This window comes from Orycteropus afer, unplaced genomic scaffold, assembly GCF_000298275.1.
Source record: "Orycteropus afer afer isolate SDZICR_OR568_19922 unplaced genomic scaffold, OryAfe1.0 scaffold00016, whole genome shotgun sequence".
NCBI lineage: Eukaryota > Metazoa > Chordata > Mammalia > Tubulidentata > Orycteropodidae > Orycteropus > Orycteropus afer.
This window is the reverse complement of record NW_006921603.1, coordinates 6,174,331-6,195,105: the sequence shown is the minus strand read 5'-3', so window position 1 is coordinate 6,195,105 and position 20,775 is coordinate 6,174,331. Positions and strand designations below refer to the sequence as shown.

The 20,775-nt window shown below is 36.3% G+C and overlaps 1 protein-coding gene across 1 annotated transcript in view; it reads left to right on the top strand.

Annotated features, from left to right (window-relative positions):
- Window positions 1–17,485, top strand: part of ANK3 (ankyrin 3) — a 382,716-nt gene extending 365,231 nt beyond the window's left edge. Inside the window, exons 40-46 of the mRNA XM_042783328.1 lie at window positions 1–112; window positions 3,452–3,542; window positions 6,494–6,860; window positions 8,774–8,824; window positions 10,311–10,397; window positions 15,817–15,900; window positions 17,420–17,485. Of these exons, the coding sequence (XP_042639262.1) occupies window positions 1–112; window positions 3,452–3,542; window positions 6,494–6,860; window positions 8,774–8,824; window positions 10,311–10,397; window positions 15,817–15,900; window positions 17,420–17,485 (858 nt within the window). The remainder of the gene's footprint in view (window positions 113–3,451; window positions 3,543–6,493; window positions 6,861–8,773; window positions 8,825–10,310; window positions 10,398–15,816; window positions 15,901–17,419) is intronic.
- Window positions 17,486–20,775: the final 3,290 nt, after the last annotated feature.

Sequence of the window (20,775 nt, the reverse complement as noted above, 5' to 3'; positions counted from 1 at the left end):
AATCGGATAGATATAGTGACTCTGCTAGAAGGCCCAATATTTGATTATGGAAACATTTCAGGCACAAGAAGTTTTGCAGATGAGAACAATGTTTTCCATGACACTGTTGATGGTAATTGAATTTACTGTTCATATTTATTTAATCATTTTGATAAAATTTGAAATGCAGTTGAATAAGGCAGTCATTTGAAACCAACTAAAGTGTGATTCCCTTGACTTAATTTCTCATTTTCACAGCATTCTCTCTCCCAGAATCTGCAAATAAACACTCTGATATTAGAGCTAACTTGGTAATGTCTCTGTTTATAAAATGCCAATAATGAGGTATAAAAGTATAAGATAATCTGAAATGATATTTCAAGTATTTTTTATGAATAAATGAGAATATATTCTGTCATTTTTTTCATTTTTACATTAACTAGAAAACTAGTCATCTCTTTTATTCATATAATGGTAAAAGCAAATTGTGAGCCATTTTACCATGTAAGCAAGGTGTTGGGTCACATTGAAGCATATAGTGTACAAATTCTTAAGATAAATTGGTGAATTATTCTGGGACGAAGTACTAAAGTGTGAGCTTAATGTGTCTAGTGTATCAATTAAATCAAGTTTTAGTTAGTTAGCATCATTTTAACTTCATATGCTGCCGTTTATTCTTTAGAAAAATCCAAGTTGATCTGTCATGTATAAAAGGCAGGATAATATGGAATTCGATGAGTATGATAGTAATAACCTCACAGTTCCTTTCTCACATTAGCTTAATGTGTATGATCATCATCCTTCATTATGTAGCTCTGGGGCTTTTTTTTTTCATCAAAGTATTAAGAGAAGCATATTATCTTGTTATGTCTTAATTTCAAAAGCAGAAATTTATGTCTTCAATGAGTTGTGAGTAAAAAAATGTTGATAGGGTGGAGGTTAGAAGAGGAGCAAGGATATTTTTCTATTTCCAAGTTTTGAAAATATGGTGACTTTTCCATTTTTAAATTGGCAAAGTTAGACTAACAAGAGCCACAACTTATAATTTATGTTCTGTGGCAAAAGATCTCAAATTCTCAAAAAAAATCTAAAGCATGCTTTATTTCCACATAAAATAAACATGATGGGTAGTAATATTGAAAGTGGTTACTTTTTAAGTTTATAAATGGCATAGAGCCTTTTAAAAAAAAAAAAAGTTCTCTTCAGTGTCTTGTGTTATATATGAGGCCATATCTTGGTATCCAAACTCTTTCTGCACAAGACAAATTTAGGCCAGTGTCACATCAAAAAAATAAACAAGGTTCATATAAAACACATCACACTGAATACAAAAATAAAGGCATGGCAGGGGGAGTTAGAAATGGAGATTCCATATATGATCCAGCAGTCCCACTACTAGATACATATCCTAGAGAAATATGTAGATACATACATACCCCTGTTCATTGTAGTAGTATTCACAATAGCTAAACAATATGTAATAACAAAGATTTTATGGGGAAAATATTTTTAAGAAAAGTAATTCTGATAAAAAAATAAAGATCACCAGAAATCCATGGAAGTATTAAATGGACTTAAACTCCATTTAATATTAACATTTTTAAATTTGAATACCATTAAAATAAATTTATATACACTTTTTGCTGCTATACCTTAATATTTTCTATTCCATGTTTAAAAAATTTTGAGGGAAACTTAATGTGTGTATAGATTTCACTTAATACAGATTGTAAACATTACCTAATTTTTGCCAACTTTTCAAAAACCTAGTTTATAGATGACCATAACTGAAAAAATGTTCACTTACCTATATAGCAGTTTTCAGTTTAGAACAAAAAGTCAAATTAGTATTTCTCTTTGATGTGTGGAAAATTAGCCCTTAGTTTTATAGACCAATAATTCAGAAATTTTGCTTCGTTGCTTTTTTTTTTTTTTTCCTGTCTCTCCTCTTTTTTGAACTTCTGCGGAAGTTCCTTTCCTCACCATGACCAGACCCTTGTTGACTTCTCTCTCTGCTGAAGCAGACAAATGCTTCCCTAGTTCACGCAGCAGTGTTTAAAACCAAGATATTGCACCCTCCTTCCCTGTTGTTCAGCTGGCAGCAACCTCTGTGTTCCATATCATTCTCATGAGTATTCAGTGTGCTCGTTACCAGTGGTTTTCTTCTGCATCTGTTGTGTATCATTTCCTTTTCATTTGATTTGTGGTTCTGACTGGAACTCTATCACCAAGTTCACAAGACCTTCATATACAGCACAGCCCTTTCATCTCTGTCACATTATACCTGGAAACTCACGGCTCTTGCTTAGCCTAAGCTTTTTAAATCCTTTTCCTAACATCTTTTTTTTAGATTTTTTTTTCCCCCAGTGCCACTGCTCTAAAATCTAATAATCATTTTCTTCCAAAGAAAGATTAAATTCACTGCTGTAAATTTCATGTGAAATAAGAAATAGAGTTGGGTTGCATTGCTAATATGTAAAGTTTGTAAAATAAGTTATAAGTAATTTATTTCCAAAATTGGTTTCTTGTGGTTTGTTACATTCATTCTACCACAGTAGATACTGCATGCTGAAAGTAGATAAATTTGGCCATGAAATAAATGTTTCTTATATGATGACAACTAACTTTTATAATGAATTAGTTTACTTAGTCATTAAAATTACAAAATTGGTAGAAACAATCATAATTAGTATTTTATTGTAGTTTGCACTAGGCTTTTTATTCCATTGTATTACATTTAATTGAACTAAACCAATAAATTTATCAACATTAATCTATATAATTCATCATACATTTTCATATGTGCTATAATTTTAGTCATTCCATGTTTTGTTTGATGTGCTCTATTTCATTGCAGTTAGTCCAAATGTACTGTCTTCCATAGGTTATCCTTCCCTTCAAGTGGAACTGGAAACCCCCACAGGGTTACACTACACACCACCCACCCCTTTCCAGCAAGATGACTATTTTAGTGATATCTCTAGCCTAGAGTCTCCCCTTAGAACCCCCAGTAGACTGAGTGATGGGCTAGTGCCTTCTCAGGGAAATGTAGAGCATTCAGCAGATGGACCTCCAGTTGTAACTGCAGAAGACACTTCCTTAGAAGACAGCAAACTGGAAGATTCAGTGCCTTTAACAGAAATGCCTGGAGCAATGGATGTAGCTGAGAGCCAGTTGGAGGATGTATGTCTGAGTGAGTATCCTCAATACCGTGGACGTTTGGCCGGGGTCCCAAAAGATGTTAAGCCGGCAGAGCCATTGAAACAGACTAGAAAAGTAGGCATATGCTCTGAGCAGCAGGAGAAGGAGAAATCTGGTCCTGATGAGGAGATGACAGAAGAAAAATTCAAATGTCTATTTGAGTGCATTCAGCTTGAAGAAGGAGTTGAGTCTGAGGAGATGACAGAAGAAAAAGTACAGGCTATTCTTAAATATGTTCAGCAAGCAGAACGGGAAATGTCTTCAATTACAGGTTGGCAGAATGAGACATCAGGTGGAAATCTAGAGTCCCCTGCTCAAGCTCGAAGAATATCTGGTGGATTACTAGATCGACTGGATGACAGGTACGTTCTGTTTAAGAAAAAGGGAAGTGAACCGAAGGGCTACATGTTAATAGTTTGTTTTAAATATATTCCTTTTAAAACAGTGCTTCCTTTTCTGAATTACCATTCCAGTTTGAGGATAATTTGTGCTTTAAAATTCTAGTTACTTTAAACTCAAATATAATTCTCACAGTTATTGAGAGCTAAAAAAATAACAATTGTCAAAGATATATACATTCCTTGGATTTAGAAGGCTGGTCTTTTCTAGTTTAATACTTTTTTCATATAACCAATAATTAATATTCAAAAAAACTAAAGGCCAAGTCTTTCAGAAATACAAGCATTTCTGTGTTTTCTAACTTCAAACATAAATAAGCTTATTATACAAAATTTAGGAATATAAACACAAAAATCAATGCAACCCCACTACCTTGCAATAACCACCATGATTTTTTTGGTGTATTTCCCTCATTCTTTGTACATGTGGGGGAAAAAAAAGTCATCTGCCTCCATATAATGGTAAATACTATTAACATTTTACATGGCATTCCTTACTTTTTATCTGCATGAATATTACATAATTAGACATACAGGATACATACTTGTGTACTCCAATGTGATCAGTCAGGATAGCCATTTCCTTGATCATGAATATCCTTGCTGTTTGTATATGTCCTTTGCTACTGTCTGCAGACTAGAGCGGTCAAAGTCTGCGGTCCTAACAGTTTGATTAAACCCCACCACCATCTTGGTGGCTTTGAATGACTTTCTAAAATTCAAGAATGTCATTTTAACCATCTTTAAAAATAAAACACTGCTACTTTGCAGTTTTATGGATCAAAAACGAATGTAGGATGCAAATGACTGCCCTAAATAATAGTCTCTCCAAACCAGTAAGCCTTATTTTTGCACACATTAGTCTAAAGCATATTTGACTTCAATTCATTTTACTACTGTTTATGAAATAACTTCAGTTCCCCTGAATTCAACATTATATAGTTTTTATTGCTGATAACTTTCTTTCTCAATAAAAATTTCCAAAGAGGAGTTTAAAAAACTCTTTTTTAAAAAATAGAAGCATCAATGAAGTGTATGAGTAGCCTATCAAAAGGAATTTTAAGAGGAAAATAAATAGTATAACTTTTGCTGTTTATAGTCATGTAATTTATAATTGCATATCTGGAAATAGAAGAAAGGTATTCATCTTTATGAAACTTCCTGTTTGATACAGGTTCTGCCCATGAAACATGTAACTCTATTATGAGCATATAGAGGTAGAAAAACTTAGACAAGCAGTGGGGACTAGGGATTGGAAATTTAAATAAAAGTCATAAAGGTATATATTACAAGACTGACCTTACACACACACATTTCATAAATGTGTGTGTGTATAACTCCTCTTCATATACATATATACATATATATATATATATTTAGGAGCTCTGGTAGCATAGTGGCTAAGTCACTTGCCTGCTAACCAGACGGCTGGCGGTTCAAACCCACCAGCCACTCCTCGGAAGGAAGGTTGGGCAATCCTACTTCCGTAGTGATACTGCCTCGAAAACCCAAGGAGGGGTCGCTATGAGTCGGGGCCGACTCAACGGCACATAACAACAACAACAAATATATGAATGAAGAGAAATTCTGGTGGTGTAGTGGCTAAGGCAGTTGCCTGTTAACCAGAAGGCTAGCTGTTTAAACCCACCAGCCACTCCTCAGGAGGAAGGCTGGGCAATCTGCTCTACTACTGAAGAGATACTGCCTCAGAAACCCAAGGAGAGGTCACTGTGAGTCAAATCGACTCGATGGCAGAGAGTTTGGTTTTTTTAATATATATGAAAAGAGTAGTACCTGAGAAAGTAGGAACCTAAGGAAGAAAACTTTAAGAGAAAAAAAACTCAAATATTTTCCATTAAAATGCGTAAGACTGTACCTGTCAAAGGTGGAAAACTTGCAAGACCCAGAAAAAGAGCACAGTTGAGTTCAGGCTCTCACAGGTTTCACCTTATGGGTTTGCTTATTACCTAAAGAAATCTGAAGACAAAAGTGTGTGTGCGCACACAAACACACCCAAACTCACTGCCATCAAGTCCGTTCTGACTCATGACGACCCCTCCTTGGGTTTCCGAGGCAGTATCGCTACAAAAGTAGATTGCCTAGTCTTCCTTCTGAGGAGTGGCTGGTGAGTTTGAACCTCCAGCCTTCTGGTTAACAGTCAAATGCCTTGGGCCCTATGCCACCAGAATGCCTAGGTAATAAGGAGATTAAAAAGAATACACAAGTTGTAAGATATAGTACAGCCTATACTGACACTAGAAAAATAAGTTAGTTTAAAATAAAACGAACCTCAAAGTAACTAGAAGCCAAGGGTGTGCACTAGCACTCTGATCACCATATGGGAGAAGTCAGGAGTAGAGAAAGCAAAGCTATTATGGTTGGAAAAATATTCTGGCAATATTTCCGAGGGAAAATGTATTCAAAGAGCTAGAATTTGGGTTTCTTGGGGATGCTAGAATTTCTGTGACAGGTATCCATTTTTTCTTTTGTTGGCAGTTTCTATCACTGCTAATGTAAGATGTTTTGAGATATGCTTCCTTTTTAGATTCATGAGGTGGGAACTCCAATTATGTCCACGAATCTCTGAAGATAACTTTTCACGATACAATAAGTTTTCAAGATACATCAAGATACAGAATCTAAGTAGCTGTAAAACTTCAATTAAAAAAGAAAAGATGGCAGCATAGCTAGCTGAGTTGGGTTGTGGGGGATATTTAGATGCTAAATAGCTCTTCCTCACCCCATACCCAAGATAGTCCCTCACACTTTGAAACTGAGTGACCAGTTTTTTCCTGCCTTTTATTTTGTTGCCTTCAGAAGTAGTTTACAGTATGACTGATAAAGTTTTAGAGCTTCTGAAGCCCACTTTCAATCATGTGTTGTCACTGTCAATTTGTGCATTTTATCTTTTGTAGCCCTGACCAGTGTAGGGATTCCATTACCTCATATCTCAAAGGAGAACCTGGAAAATTTGAAGCAAATGGAAGCCATGCAGAAATCACTTCAGAAGCAAAGAGTAAATCATACTTTTCAGAATCCCAAAACGATGTTGGAAAACAGAGTGGTAAGGAAGCTCTAAAACCAAAAACACACGGATCTGGCCGTGTTGAGGAACTAGCAGCGTATCAGAAATCTCGGGAAGAAACCAGCAAGCTTGTCATAGAAGAGCCTAAACCCTGTGTGCCTGTCAGTATGAAAAAGATGAGTAGGACTTTTCCTGCAGATGGCAAACCAAGGCTCAACCTCCATGAAGAAGAGGGGTCCAATGGGTCTGAGCAAAAGGTATGTCATCTGGTTACCCAGTGTCCTCTCTTTTAAACTGAAATTACTGATTCTTTGCTTCTTTTGATAAATTTGTGAAGTGGTAGCACTAATGGCAGGGGTAAAGAAAGTATTAAGTAAAACATAAACCATTTGATCACACCTTCAATCATCAGGTAGGAGAAAAGAATGAGCATCTCCTTAGCCATTTAGCCATTTTCCAGGAAGAAAGAATAACAGACAAGTAGCTATTTAAGGTCTAATATTAGTTTTGTGTGGCATTTAGGTTTCTTAACTCCCAATTCAGTCATATTATGGAAGGAATAGTACTTCTGGTCCTTTTGTATATTTTAAAAAATATGTTAGCATCTAGCTTCATGTTGTACCTTGTATGGTCTTTTGTCTGTAAGGCATGACATTCTAAAATTTCCAATCCTAAACTGAGGTGGGTGTATACCACAGTTGGTTGCCAGCAGTTAGAAATTTTGAAATTTTTATATTTAAATTGTAACTACCTTATTTGTCTTCAAAAAACTTAAAACCTTGGTGTTGTAGAATTACTTGCTCTTTGTACTTAAAAAAAAATGTATTACTATATTTTTTTTGACATTTTTAAAACTCACTGCCTTTGAGTAAGATCTGACTCAGACTCATAGCAACCCCTCCCTTACATTTTTATATCTAAAATTTAAAATTTTAAACTGAAATTGATTCATAATGGGGTATTAGAATATAACTCTATTTCTTACATTTTTGACTGCTTTCTTCACGAACTATATGATAGACATAATTAAGGGTTATCTGTCTTCAGAATAGTAGTACTTGCAGTTTTCCCATTTAAAAAAAAAATCTTGTTCACTTAAGGTAGTCACACAGTGTCTTGGAAAGAGAAAACCATAGACTCATTATTTTAGAAAAAAAATTGTTGAGGCATTGATGAGAAGTTTTTCTAAACCTCATCACTCAGGGGCTTACTATCAACTATGTCAACTAATTGTATGCTTCCTTTTCCCTGATGCAGGTTACCTTTTGACCATTTTCCTGGTTGGTTATTAGAGGTAGCAAAAGCCTACTGCATTTCCTCCCCCCCATTTTGAGTTAATATGCATCAAAATGTCTCAGGATATCATTTAGATTTCATTTCAGCATATGATGATTCTACTACCCGTAATCATTGATCAAACCAGTTCTGTTTTTCTCAGGCCTTTTTTTTTTTGTTTCTTTCCCCACCAATGTGGTTTTGAATATTGATTGCTGGCTTTGATTTGACTCTTAGGATATTTAAGCAATATTACTTCAGATGGTGTATACTCCCCTTTAAAATGAGTTTGCATTTGCAAAATATAGGAAGTAGTAGTAACAATATTTTAACTATGAAGATTTATTCTACTAAATCCTATTAAAAATCAAGAGAGAATTTCTGCAAGCAGATGATGAAGATGATGATATAAATTATGTACATAGGTTATTAACTGTGGGTGGAAACTCAGCTGTGTTTATTGGTAATGGAAAATTAAGTTAAGATGTCTTATAAATTAGTTTATTTGTAATTGGTCATCTCATCACTAGCCCTTCCCCAGGGAGCTCTGGTAGCATAGTGCCTAAGGCACTTTAACCAGATAAGGCACTTTAACCAGAAGGCAGGGCAGATGGGGCAATCAACCTCTGTAGTGATACTGCCTCGGAAACCCAAGGAGGGGTCACTATGAGTCGGTCCGACAACAACAACGGCCCTTCCCCAAATGCATAAAGGCTTCATGACCATAAAACTTCAGATGGAGTTAGAGCTTCTAGAGATAGATCCAAGCCAAGAAATCCAAACGTGCTTAGGATGTATTTTTTGCAGCCAGACTACAGTAGTAGCAACCAACTACATCACCTGATGTATGATCTATCTCAGAAAACAGCCCACTTTTTGTCCCCTAAAATATCAGGTCAAAAGTCCGGGTACAGCTCTTACACGGATGGCTGCCTGCTGTTACAAGGTAAAAATCTGCTATTTTCCACCTGTTTTCATGCAGCAACCCCTGGCAAGGAATGATGAGAAGATCCCATTTGGTCTCCCAGTTTCCCCCTATGCCTCTTCCTAGAGAGTTCTCTAAAAGCAATCCTGATCTGGGATTCTGCTTGTTAATTTTTCCCCCCTCACCTTTGATCACCTTTGACTTACCAGAGACTACGTTTTCCTTATGTAAGGGAGTGGTTTCAGATAACTCACTGTAGAATTATGAGGTAATTGGCATCTGTGTTCTCTGTTCTGCTTTTAGATTTTACCAGTGAAAACCTTTCCTCAACATTCCATGTGCAGATAATGCAGATTGGATTTTTTCCCTTTTGCCTCATTAAACCTATTAATCTTTTAATACTTACTAGTAATTATTTTCTTTCATCAGTATGAATTGCTATTACCTTTTTTTGAGCCTCCTTTTGCAGCACTTGGATCATTCTAACTAAGTATCTTAAAATTGCTTTTTCTTACAATTTAAAATAATAATAGAGAATATAGAGAATAAGGAGTAAGGAAATTGAAAACTTTTGACACTATATTATTTTGAAAACTTGTGACACTATATTATTTACAGGGGTATTTTGTTATGGGGCAAGTTTATCAACTTCAATTCTGTAAGACATATTTTTAAATGTTACAGATTATCTTTGGTGCCAAAAAATGGCCTGATAACCATATATCCTAAGCAATTTTACTATTTTTATAAATGTTGTTATTCATTTTTCCCAGTGGATGTTAACTACATTTTCTATTTCCAGAATTTCACCATATTTCACCATTAAAATTAAAATCATTCACTGAATACTCTATGGCATTTAAGTAGAAGCAAAATATTTTTTCTCCGTTAAACTGCGTAGTTTTTCCTTATTCCTGTGCTTACTGTACATCCCTATTCTTGTCAGTTCTTTAAAGAATGTTCTGCATTTTCCCTTCATTTATTTGAATACATCCTATCGAGCATGAATTAGATGGTAAAAACTACTGATATATATAAATATAAATGCTAACTTATACTGTTGTAAATTCTTTATCAAAACCTATTTTAACCTCCACAGAAAGTAAAGTAGTCAACTCCAACCAAAATTTTATAGAAATATTATATTCCTTTCTGTACATCAAGTGAAACATGGTCCAACCTCCAAGATCCAAGATTATTCATTCTAAGTCACATAAGTATGTTTCTTTAACAGCATGCGGCTTTTGATACGATACCAAAAAAGCTCTAATTGTTACTAATATTTTATCATTGAGTTGCTTTGCTTTGCTTTGATCTTTACTTCTTGATCTTTACTTCATTTAGAATCCTGCTCAAAACTTTACTTAACGTTCTCACCAATATATAATATGATTTTCTTTAGTGGGGAAAAACAGCAAGTAAGAGTAATTCTTTCCTGATTTCTCTTCTCAGAATGTTTTTATTTTAAATGTGATGGTAAAACTATACTAAAAAATGCATTTACTAGGACTTTAAGGACAGTGAAAGTGGTTCAAGCTCCGAGGAGGAACGGAGAGTCACTACTCGAGTTACTCGCCGACGTTTGATTATAAAGGTATCCTGGAGTAGCTGGGTCATTATGCAGCATTGCTATATTATTAGAAACTCTCTTCTTGTTTTCACAATTTTCGCATGCTTGATAATGCCGTTTGTCTCTTTGCACATTTGACAGTTTCTAAAAACAACCACCAAACCTAAAAGCCCTGTTGCATGGTAGTGCGTGTTCTATCTAGGCCTGTGTTTGACATGTGGCAAAGAGCTCTGAGTTTTGCCAATTCTGAGAATTCTTGGCAGTTGTGTTTTGCTTTCCTTGGAGATGCATTATATGTGTGAACAAAGATTCTGTCTTGGTGAGAGTCTGGTTCATATCTAGTGACATGTTTACTTGAAATTTCAGAGGCTATAATAAAGCTCCTTCCTCAGTCTTGGATTCCAAGTGCCTTATCAATTGGTGGATGAGAATTGGAAGTTAGAGTCTGTGGATGTCTCTGACATTATGCAAGTCAAGCAAAAACTTCTAAAATAGATTTTAACTTAATTGACTGACATACAAAAACATCATGTTACATTTTTAGGAAGTAATTTTACAGAAAATTAAAAAATTTCACTATCCTGTTACATACAGCACAATTGAAAACACAATGAGTAAATCTCCCTGATTTTTGACATACTGACCTCATGCATAGCAAGGTTCTGCAGAATATTCCTCACAGTCTGCCAAATGTCTTCACAGAGATCTTTCATAATTTTTGATGCATCGGGCTTTGAATGTGGTCCAGATAACTTGAGACTCCTTGATTGGCAGCTCTGAAGCAAAATAGAGAAACCATTTATCAGTCTCAAAGTAGCTAGAGATCCTACACAGGTGTCCAAAACTACTTAATCCTTCTGCTTGTGCTTCTGATGATGATGAAAATGAGATGAGATGAGACTTTCCCAAATCTGATCTAGTATACTTTTTCTGACACTCTGGAAACATGAGAGGAAAATGAGCCCTTCTCTAAACCTTATCTTCAAATCAATTTTGAGTTCACTAGGGCACTCTTAAATTACTTCTTTGCGAACTCCATGTATAACACCAGCTACCAAGCTTCACAGGTTAAGGGTACAGTCCTTCTGAAGACAGATGCCAAGTGTGTGTGGGGTTCCCAGGGCCACTTCTAACCAGCTGGTTACAAATTCCAGTACTTCTGTTGCCCCCTCAGGACACAAGCCATAAGTTCAGGGATTCCCACGATATCTTCACCTCTGACCAAACAAACAGCTAAATAATTTCCTAGAACAACTCACAGAAATGATGAGTTTTGTTATTATAGAACATACCAAAAAGATAAAAATCAGAAACAGTCAAGATGAGAAACACGTAAGGCAAAATCTAGGGGGGTTCCCAAATTCCGGGCTTCCATGTCTCCAGGGATGTGTCAGCCTCCTAGCACACTGATATACTCAGAATACTGTCCCTCAGGGGAGCTGATCCAGCTTCTTTGTCTGGAGTCTTTATAGTCTTCCTGGAGTGGCCAGCCCTCCACCCCCAACAGAATGACCCCAATCACTCAGGAAATTCCAAGGATTTAAAAGTTACCTCTCAGGAATCTGGACAAAGATGAGCTAAATTATTTATTACATACAGCCAAATTACTTCTTATTATCTAGCATATTTATAAGTATTATAGGTCACAGGTTAAATATTCATAATCATTTACCTCCCACATATTCCTTGGGAGTAGGGGGCAAAGCACAAACCAAAGTCAGTTTTTTTTCTAAAGTTATTAAAACCATAACCTTGGCTCAAGTTTTGTTGGTCCATAATCATTATCTTCAAGAAATGATATTTTAAAGTGAAATGCCTAGGAAAAGCACAGGGTGCATATTGTTTTACAACTTGCTTTTGATGCTTAACGTATATTCATATGTCATCTAAATCCATCTCATTCCTATAGACTTTACATAAAACACGGAGTCTGTATTCTACCCATACCTCTGCTTCTAAAAGTTACTGTAATTTTAGGGAGATTAAGTGGAATTGTCGTAGGATGCATTTTATAACTGAAACCTGGGTATAAACAATAGAACCATTCAAGTAAGCTTTGAGAATTGACTTTTATATGTGACCAAGAAAGAGGGGTCGCTATGAGTCGGGTTTGACTCGACAGCACATAACAACAAAAGCAAGCTAAAAAAAAAGTATTAAAATTATTATTATTTTTTTCAACCAGGAACAAGTAAAAGAAAAAAAAAAAAAAAAAAAAAAAAGTTGTAATTATAGTTGTAATTATAAATGGAAGCTGAGAAAAAGAAACTATAAATTAGATATACAGGATCATTTCTGGTAAATATTTTTCTGTATAGAATATTGAGGTCTTTGCAAAGGATTATACTTCATTTGTTTTACTTCGTATCTTTGTAATGTGAAAGAGCTCAGAGACCTGCAATAGTGTAAGGTACTATGACATGGCAATTGTCTGTCAGAAAATGAAAGGAGAATGTTAGGCGACCCAAAGGGGTCATCAAGACTAAAATCCCTCCTTTTTCTAGATGGCAAAACCAAACTGTTTAGATGTATTGATTTACCCAAAGTCACACAGCTAAGGAGTAACAGTTCTGGAACAAGAACCGAGTCCCTAAGCCTTCTAGCAAAATGTTATCTACCTACTTTTTCCCTACTACTAAAAACAAAGGTACACCTTTGCCTAGACTACTCATGAAAGGAGGATTGGGCAATCTACTTCCAAGACATTTGGTCATTCAGTCCATTCTAGTGACCAAGAAGAGGGCAAATTTTGGCTGTGTTTCTTAGAAACACTATTTGATGGGGTTGTTCCATCTGGACTTTGCTAGTGTAAAAATTTAAACCAACCCACAAACTGTTACAAAGTTTGGTAAGATTCAAATAACTCCAATTTTGCTATATAGTTCAATTGTACTTTTGTTTCTATATTTTGTACTGACTTTCCAAATAAGAGTTTACATGTATGTTTTCCCAAAATTAAGCAATTCAGAAGTATATAAAGTTTTATCTGCCCAGTCCGTTTTCCAGGACACAAGTCAGGTCATTTTTATATACATACCAATATATACAGTACATGTACACATATTCCCACCTTGTGGAGTTCTTGGACTATTCTATACATAGCGCCTAGTAACTTTTAGCATTTAATATATATGATGAGTCCATTCTTCTATGGGTGGATACTTAGTATGTTTTAATGTGTGTGTGGGTAGATGGATGGTCAGTCCGTGAGCAGTACAAATGTTTGTATGCTCAGCTATTAACTAAAGACTGGAGATTCTGATCCACCCAGTGGTACCTTGGATGAAAGGTCTGGTGCGTTACTGCTGAAAAATCAGCCTTGAAAATCCTAGGAAGCACAATTCTACTGTGACACAGCTGGGGTTGCCATGAATTAGATTCAACTTGATGGTGATCCCTGGTGGCACAGTAATGAAGTACTTGGCTATTAACCAAAAAGTTGGCACCTTCTAACAGCTCCATGAAGAATACAGCCTAGGAAACCCTATGGGGCCCTTGTACTCTGCCATTTAGGGTCATTATGAGTCACAGTCAACAGCATGCAACACAGTGTATATACACCAATCTTTTACCTTATTTGGAAAGTTCAAGTTTTACTCAAATATTCGAGTACATAGGAAAAATTATAAAACACCCTTTCCATAAAAGGATACATTTATGATATATCTAACAGGATTTCTATTTAGCTGGACTTTCCAGGGACACTGGAATTGCCTATCACTCAGAGCTGGACATATTCTCACATTCATGTTTAGAATGCAGTAAACTATGCATAGGTCAACTATGACTTTTCTGTCATCTTTATACCTTTACTTTTAAAGTAAAATTGTGATTCTTTCCTTAATATATAAAACCAAACATAGGAAATATAAATAATACCCCCATGAAAACATGTTGCAAATTTTAACGCATTTAGGCATGAAACCTCTATGTTTTTCCCAGTTTCCTTTCTCTCTTACCACTAGTACTAATTGGAACTAGTCATAAGCAAGAATCATGGTAAACTAAAAAAAAGCAGCAAGAAAAACCTTGTTTAATTTGGTCCAACCTATACCATGGTGAGATAAAAATGAGTAATTTGTCCTACCCATTGTCGCAAGCCCATAATCTATAAGAATATAAAGTCATTTTGTGAAAAGAAAAAAGACTTTTTGTAGCAAAACAAGATAGTGTTCTAGTCTTGACTGTCGTTTTTACTGCCTTCCTAGTGGCTGTGACAAAGGCAGCCCTAGAATGTTCTCACCATTGGCTAGCCCTGACAGAATCATCGGAGGCACTATCTTTGCCAAGTCTGTAATACTGAGTGAGTTAGAAATCCTAGCTCTCTCCAAAATGTAGCTGTCTTCTTTGTGATCTGCCATTTTCCCTAGAAAGCCACAATCAGAGGTAGGCTATGGCATTAACCAGACTACCTTTTAAACAAAAAGTGTGACTAACAGGTCACTGTGTCCCTAGAATACTATTCTGTATTACAGATACAGTGCTATTTTGGCCTTTGAGTAATTTTTCTCATTATACAATCATAGAGCTAGTAAAGAGGTAGTAAGGAACCATCTGAATCTATCAGATAGGCTTTTAGAAAAAATAGGAAGCCACCCTTGAGAGTGAAGAATTTATGCTACTTTCAAAATATACCTTTAAAAGGAGAATTTGAAGGAAGACCTTTGGCAGTTAGATTGAAAAAAAGCTCACTGCCATCGACTCATAGTGACCCCTCCTTGAGTTTTCGAGGAGTTATCACTACAGAAGTAGAATTACTTAGGTACTGACTTTTTTTTTTTTTTTTGGTCATATGTGGCAACAGATTAGATAAAACCCTTCACTTAGAGATAATATTCATAAACTATGTATCTCATCGGACAGTTATTCCCATTTATTTAGACCTACAAAGGCTTGGAAAAAGTAAGATTTCCTTTTTACCCTGAATTTTTCTCATAGCTCTTGAAAAACAGTAATATATTACGCTTGGTAAATGAAATTTTAAATGAAGTAAACCAAAAAAGAGTAATAATTCCTCACCTAAGGTACTAACTTAAATTCCAAACTACCAAAATCTATCTTTGGAGGGGACATTTGCTAAGATTAAGGAAGAAATACTTTGAGATAATCTAATTAGAGTGCTAAGTTTCACTAAAACTTTTTTTCACACAAATGAAACTTGGTCTGGATGTCAGTGTTTAATTGTGTTCTATAATTACACAGTTTCAAAGTCATGCTTCTAAAAACTTGTTGCTAACTATCTTGTGCATTCTTCAAGTTAATGCTATGAATGTTGTTGACTGCTAAGTAACCATAGTAGAATCTGTATTTTCCCCTTGCACTGGAGTAGCAAGTATAGTTCACTACTTTTTCTAAAATTCCACAGAGCATGTGTGTGGTGTATGGAGTGGGGTGGCTATCTGCCCGTCTAGTATATTGCTAATCTCTATGCCACATCCTTTAGGGAGAGGAAGCAAAAAACATTCCTGGTGAATCTGTCACAGAAGAACAATTTACTGATGAAGAAGGCAACCTCATCACCAGAAAAGTAATAATCAGTGGAATTTCATGCTTTTGTTGGAATTAAAAAAAAAAAAAAAACTTCTAGTCATGTGCTGTAGTATCACCTTTTGAAAATGAAAAAAGACAAATCTCTACTTTTCATTGTTGCTTCCTACAGATCACTCGGAAAGTAATAAGACGAATTGTTATCCCACAAGAGAGAAAACATGATGACGTGGTAATGGAGAGGGATTGCCATGGAGAAAGTAGACGATAAAAGCTTTGTGAACTCTCTAGAAAATGCTGCTAACAGGCTGGCCTACACCGTGTAGCAGCCTAAAGTGTTTGCTGCTTTGACGTGTTGTGCATTTGATGAGGCTCAAAGAAAAACACTTTTCTTCTTGATGTTCTTTAATGTGGTTTCTAAAATTATCTTCAGAGTTCTCACAGAGATAATTTCATCTATGGGGGGATAGTTTCGGAGAGAAAAAATAAAAACCCTCCACTACCACCTAATCCTTTGGTGACACCCATCCCCCACCCAGTGCTGTATGTGCAGCTGAGTGCCTGATCCTAACACTAATGTAAAGCATTCCTTTAGAACAAATTCATGGGCATAATGTTACAGAAAATAAAACTCACTACAGTGGAGTCGATTCAACTCATAGCCACCTCTCCTTGGGTTTCCAAGGCAGTATCACTACGGAATTAGATTGTCCTATCTTCCTTTGGAGGACTGGCTGGTGGGTTTGAACCTCCAGCCTTCTGGTTAGCCGTCAAATGCCTTTGGCACTATGCCACTGTAGAAACTTCAGTCCAAGACCTTTATATCAAACCTGTAACTTTCCCTTTCAACATATTCTGCCAAGGAATATGAATTTCCCCATCTTAACCTAAGAAGTATTTCCCTACTTGGATTTGTAACAATTTCCTCTCATGGGTTTGTAAAACCCCATTTCCTCTGTGCTAGTTAGAGAACCAAACTCATCACTGAGCACTGTAACTTAGAAAATGAGTTCACATGTCTGGTTATTTTTCATTTCTTTTTCTCAAGATCTTTTTTCTATTTAAAAATAGAAACTTCAATAGCCTACTTATACATAAGGAAAAAAGTGAACTGAAACTTTCTCACAAGGACTAAATCAGAAAATTGGGACGGTCACAGTGTTTCCCGTGGTCCTAGGGTAAAACGCCCTTCAACAGCATTTCCATGCTTCTTATTTCTTCACTGAGGCATTTCAGTCTCATGATAAAAGATCACCTAAAACTCTACTGGCTTAAAAAGCTGTAAATTATATTTTTAAAATTACTAACCTACTGAATTTTTGTGAAGTACAGTTATATTGTGTTCATTTTGATGGTAATCTCTAGCTTGCCTTGATGATACTAAGCTGTGTGGCTAAGCGGAATAGAGGTTGTATTTCTGTAATGTAAAGTGACAAAGTGCTTTAAAATGCTTTTCACTTATTATTCTAATCCAGCCTCAAGGGACCAGAATGGGAACTGCTTTATAACTAAAACTCTTTGGCCATGAAATCTTAATACATGCATTCCTTTTAAAGCAGGGAGAAGGTTATAAGGTGAAGACAAAGAAAGAAATCCGGCCGGTGGAAAAGAAGAGCTACTCCTAACAGTAAACGGTCAGTCAAGGCGCTAAATGTGCTCATTTCTACAACAGTCTGACTTAAGTTACTGTGAAACTTTTAAGTTGCCACCAAACATATGATTCAGCTTTGAAAATTAAATATGAACTTGATAGAGTTTTTCTTTAATGTTATGTATGTATCTATGTAGACACTAAAACTTGACTATGGTTCACAGTCCATAAACTTTCTTCTCACAAATGAGTCAAGAATTTAAACGTAAAGTATATTTGCAGAAGCACATGTAAATAGTGATTTTTGAATCTTCTCTAAGAGCTAAGGCTCATTATGAAACAGTGTTGTTGTTATATGCCGTCGAGTTGGACCCGACTCATAGCGACTCCTCCCTTGGGTTTCCGAGGCGGTATTACTACAGAAGTAGATTGACCAACCTTCTTTCCGAGGGGTGGCTGGTGAGTTTGAATGTCTAACAGGAACATTCCTTGAAAACAAATAATTCTACATGTACACGCTGATCCAGCCTTTCATTTTTTAGCAAAGAAACAGCTGAGAATGTGCTTCAGATAAAATATAGTGGTTGCCAAGTTTAAATCAGGAGCTCTGGTAATGTAGTGCCTAATGCACTTGGCTGCTAACCAGAAGGCTGGTGGTTCAAACCCACCATCCTCTCCTCGGGAGGAAGATGGGGCAATCTACTTCCGTAGTGATACTGCCTCGGAAACCCAAGGAGGGGTCGATGGCACGTAACAACAAGTTTAAATCATCTAAATTTCTCTTTACTACTTTAATCTATTTAATTTGCTTTGGTTTATATTCTGTATATAAAGGTACTCTTTGTTGTTTAATGTTACGTGAGCTTTGTTTACAGAGCAGGACATTTTTCTTTAGCATTGATGATGGATTGTTTTCTAAAGATTTTACTTTGTTCTGTTTCTTTCTACATAGGTAAAATGAGAAAGCTCCCTGCCATTGAGTTGATTCTGACTCGTAGTGACCCCCATTGGTTTTCCAAGGTGGTAAATCTTTACAGAAGTAGAGTGCTCCCTCTTCCAGGGAGCAGCTAGTGGGTTTGAGCTGCCAGCTGTCTGGTTAGCAGTCAAATGCCTTAGGCACTGCGTCAGCAGAGGTCGCTAAAATTAGAAAGGTCATTTGGAATAAAAAAGCAGATAGTTTTGAAAAGTACTACATGTTTGTAAGGTAAAGTAGGGTCATTCTTCAGAGCTGTTCACCAGTAATCCTCTTAGTCCCATAGAAAAGATTTCAGTTTTCCCTTTAATATGTTAGCTGTTATCCAATGATCAGATCCTGGTATTTGGAATTCACAGATAAGAAATTGAGAAATCATCTAGTCTCATTGCCCCTGATTTTATAGGTAAAGTAACTAAGGCCCAAATAAATTCTTAATTCCCCTATAACACCTTGTCATTCCTTTATTCAGTCAGATTTATTTCATCTCCTCTCTGTGAGACTGGTTAGGTACTGGGAATTCATCAGTAAACTATACTAGTGTGGTACTTGCATACTTGCCCCTTACCCTCACTAAGTTTAGGCTTTGGGGATTTAATGGCACTGTGAACACTACTAGGAATAGTAGAGTGTTCTGGAAATATAAGTGTTTACTATATATACTCTTCCAAGTGTTTTATGTGTGTTCTTCACATAAATGAAGAAACAGGCTCCTAGCATTTCTGTCAACTGACCCAAGGTCATATAGATAAGAAAGATACAACTCTATCAGACTATCTCTATAAACAACACTCTCAATCACATTAAAGACTTGACCTGAGTCAGAAGTGGTAAGTTTCCTTTAGGCAGTGATGTTTGAGCTCAGTTTTAAAGGATAAATAGAAATCAACTAGGTTAGGGGTGGGAAGTTTGATAATGTTTGAGGTAGACTTCTAAGGCACAGGTTGTGGGAAGTCCAGAAAGTAGGAAGAAACAGGAAAGAAAGAACAGGTCAGTGCGGCTGGCTGGAGAATTTTGCCACTGTGTCTAGAGCGATAGGGAGAATCAAAACCTTCAGACCTCATGATCCTTGCTGCAAGGAATCTGGTCTTTATCCTAAAAGCTGTGGGAAATCATTGAAGGGTTTTAGTTGAATATGATATAACTTATGTTCTGTATCACTCACTGTGCTGCCGGATTGTTGTTGTTGTGTGCCATTGACTCGGACCCGACTCATAGTGACCCCTCCTTGGGTTTCCGAGGCAGTATCACTACAAAAGTAGGCTGCTCAGCCTTCCTTCCAAGGACTGGCTGGTGAGTTTGAACCGCCAGCCTTCTGGTTAACAGTCAAGTGCCTTAGGCACTATGCCATTGGAAGAGCAAAAATAGATAAGCAGAAACTCTTTTAAAAGACTGCTATAGATGGAGAGAGTTAGGCTGAAACAAGAGATATTGACACAACTTGTTTATTGGATGAGAAGATGAGCAATGAGAAAATTAAGGGTAACTTCACTATAACAATATCTAAAATGAAGTCACCTTTTAAGCATGTCCTGTTGTTTAACGTGGTGGAAAATGTGCACATATAATAAATTAATAAACACTAAGCCTGATTTTGGTGTCTTGAATGTTAGAATAAAGTGAAATTAGAAAAGAATTCAGTTGGCTTTAGTATACCACTGTACTCAATCAGCACCTTGTTCTCAATCATAGACCCAGACTTTGAGTGGGAAAGAACAAAAATCACCTACTGCAGCAGAGCCGTTTTCCTGGAGTGGCTTATATACCTAATATCTGTGAATAAATACTAAGTGTTGATGCTACCTTAAGAGTTTGTGTTGGAAGGAAGGAATGATGATTTGACCACAAGTGTCCTTTTACCCTCCAGGGTGCTGTTTACCTTGTATAAATGAACTGAGGAACTTAGTCCAAGGATATAGCCTGGGATTCCATGATACTGAATGTATGTTCTGGAGAAATCAATTAGCAAATATATTGAGATATTTTTGTAGCCTTACTGACTACCCTGTAGTTTGTTTCTTTGTTTTTTGGGGTTTGTGGGGGACTGTTTAAACAGAACCACCAAGCAAGTGGGGTGCTAACCAATTTCACTGATTCTCAGATGTTGTTAGCTGCAGTTGAGTCCGTTTCAACCCATAGCAACTCTACGTACAACAAAATGAAACACTGCTCAGTCCGACATCATTCTCACAGTCTTTGCTACACTTGGGCCGATCATTGCAGGCACTTTGTCAATCCATCCTGTTGAGGGTCACCCTTTACTTTACCACACATGATTATCCTTCTCCGGGGACTGGTCCTTTTGAAAACATGACTAAAGTACAAGAAATGAAGTCTGGCCATTCTTGCTT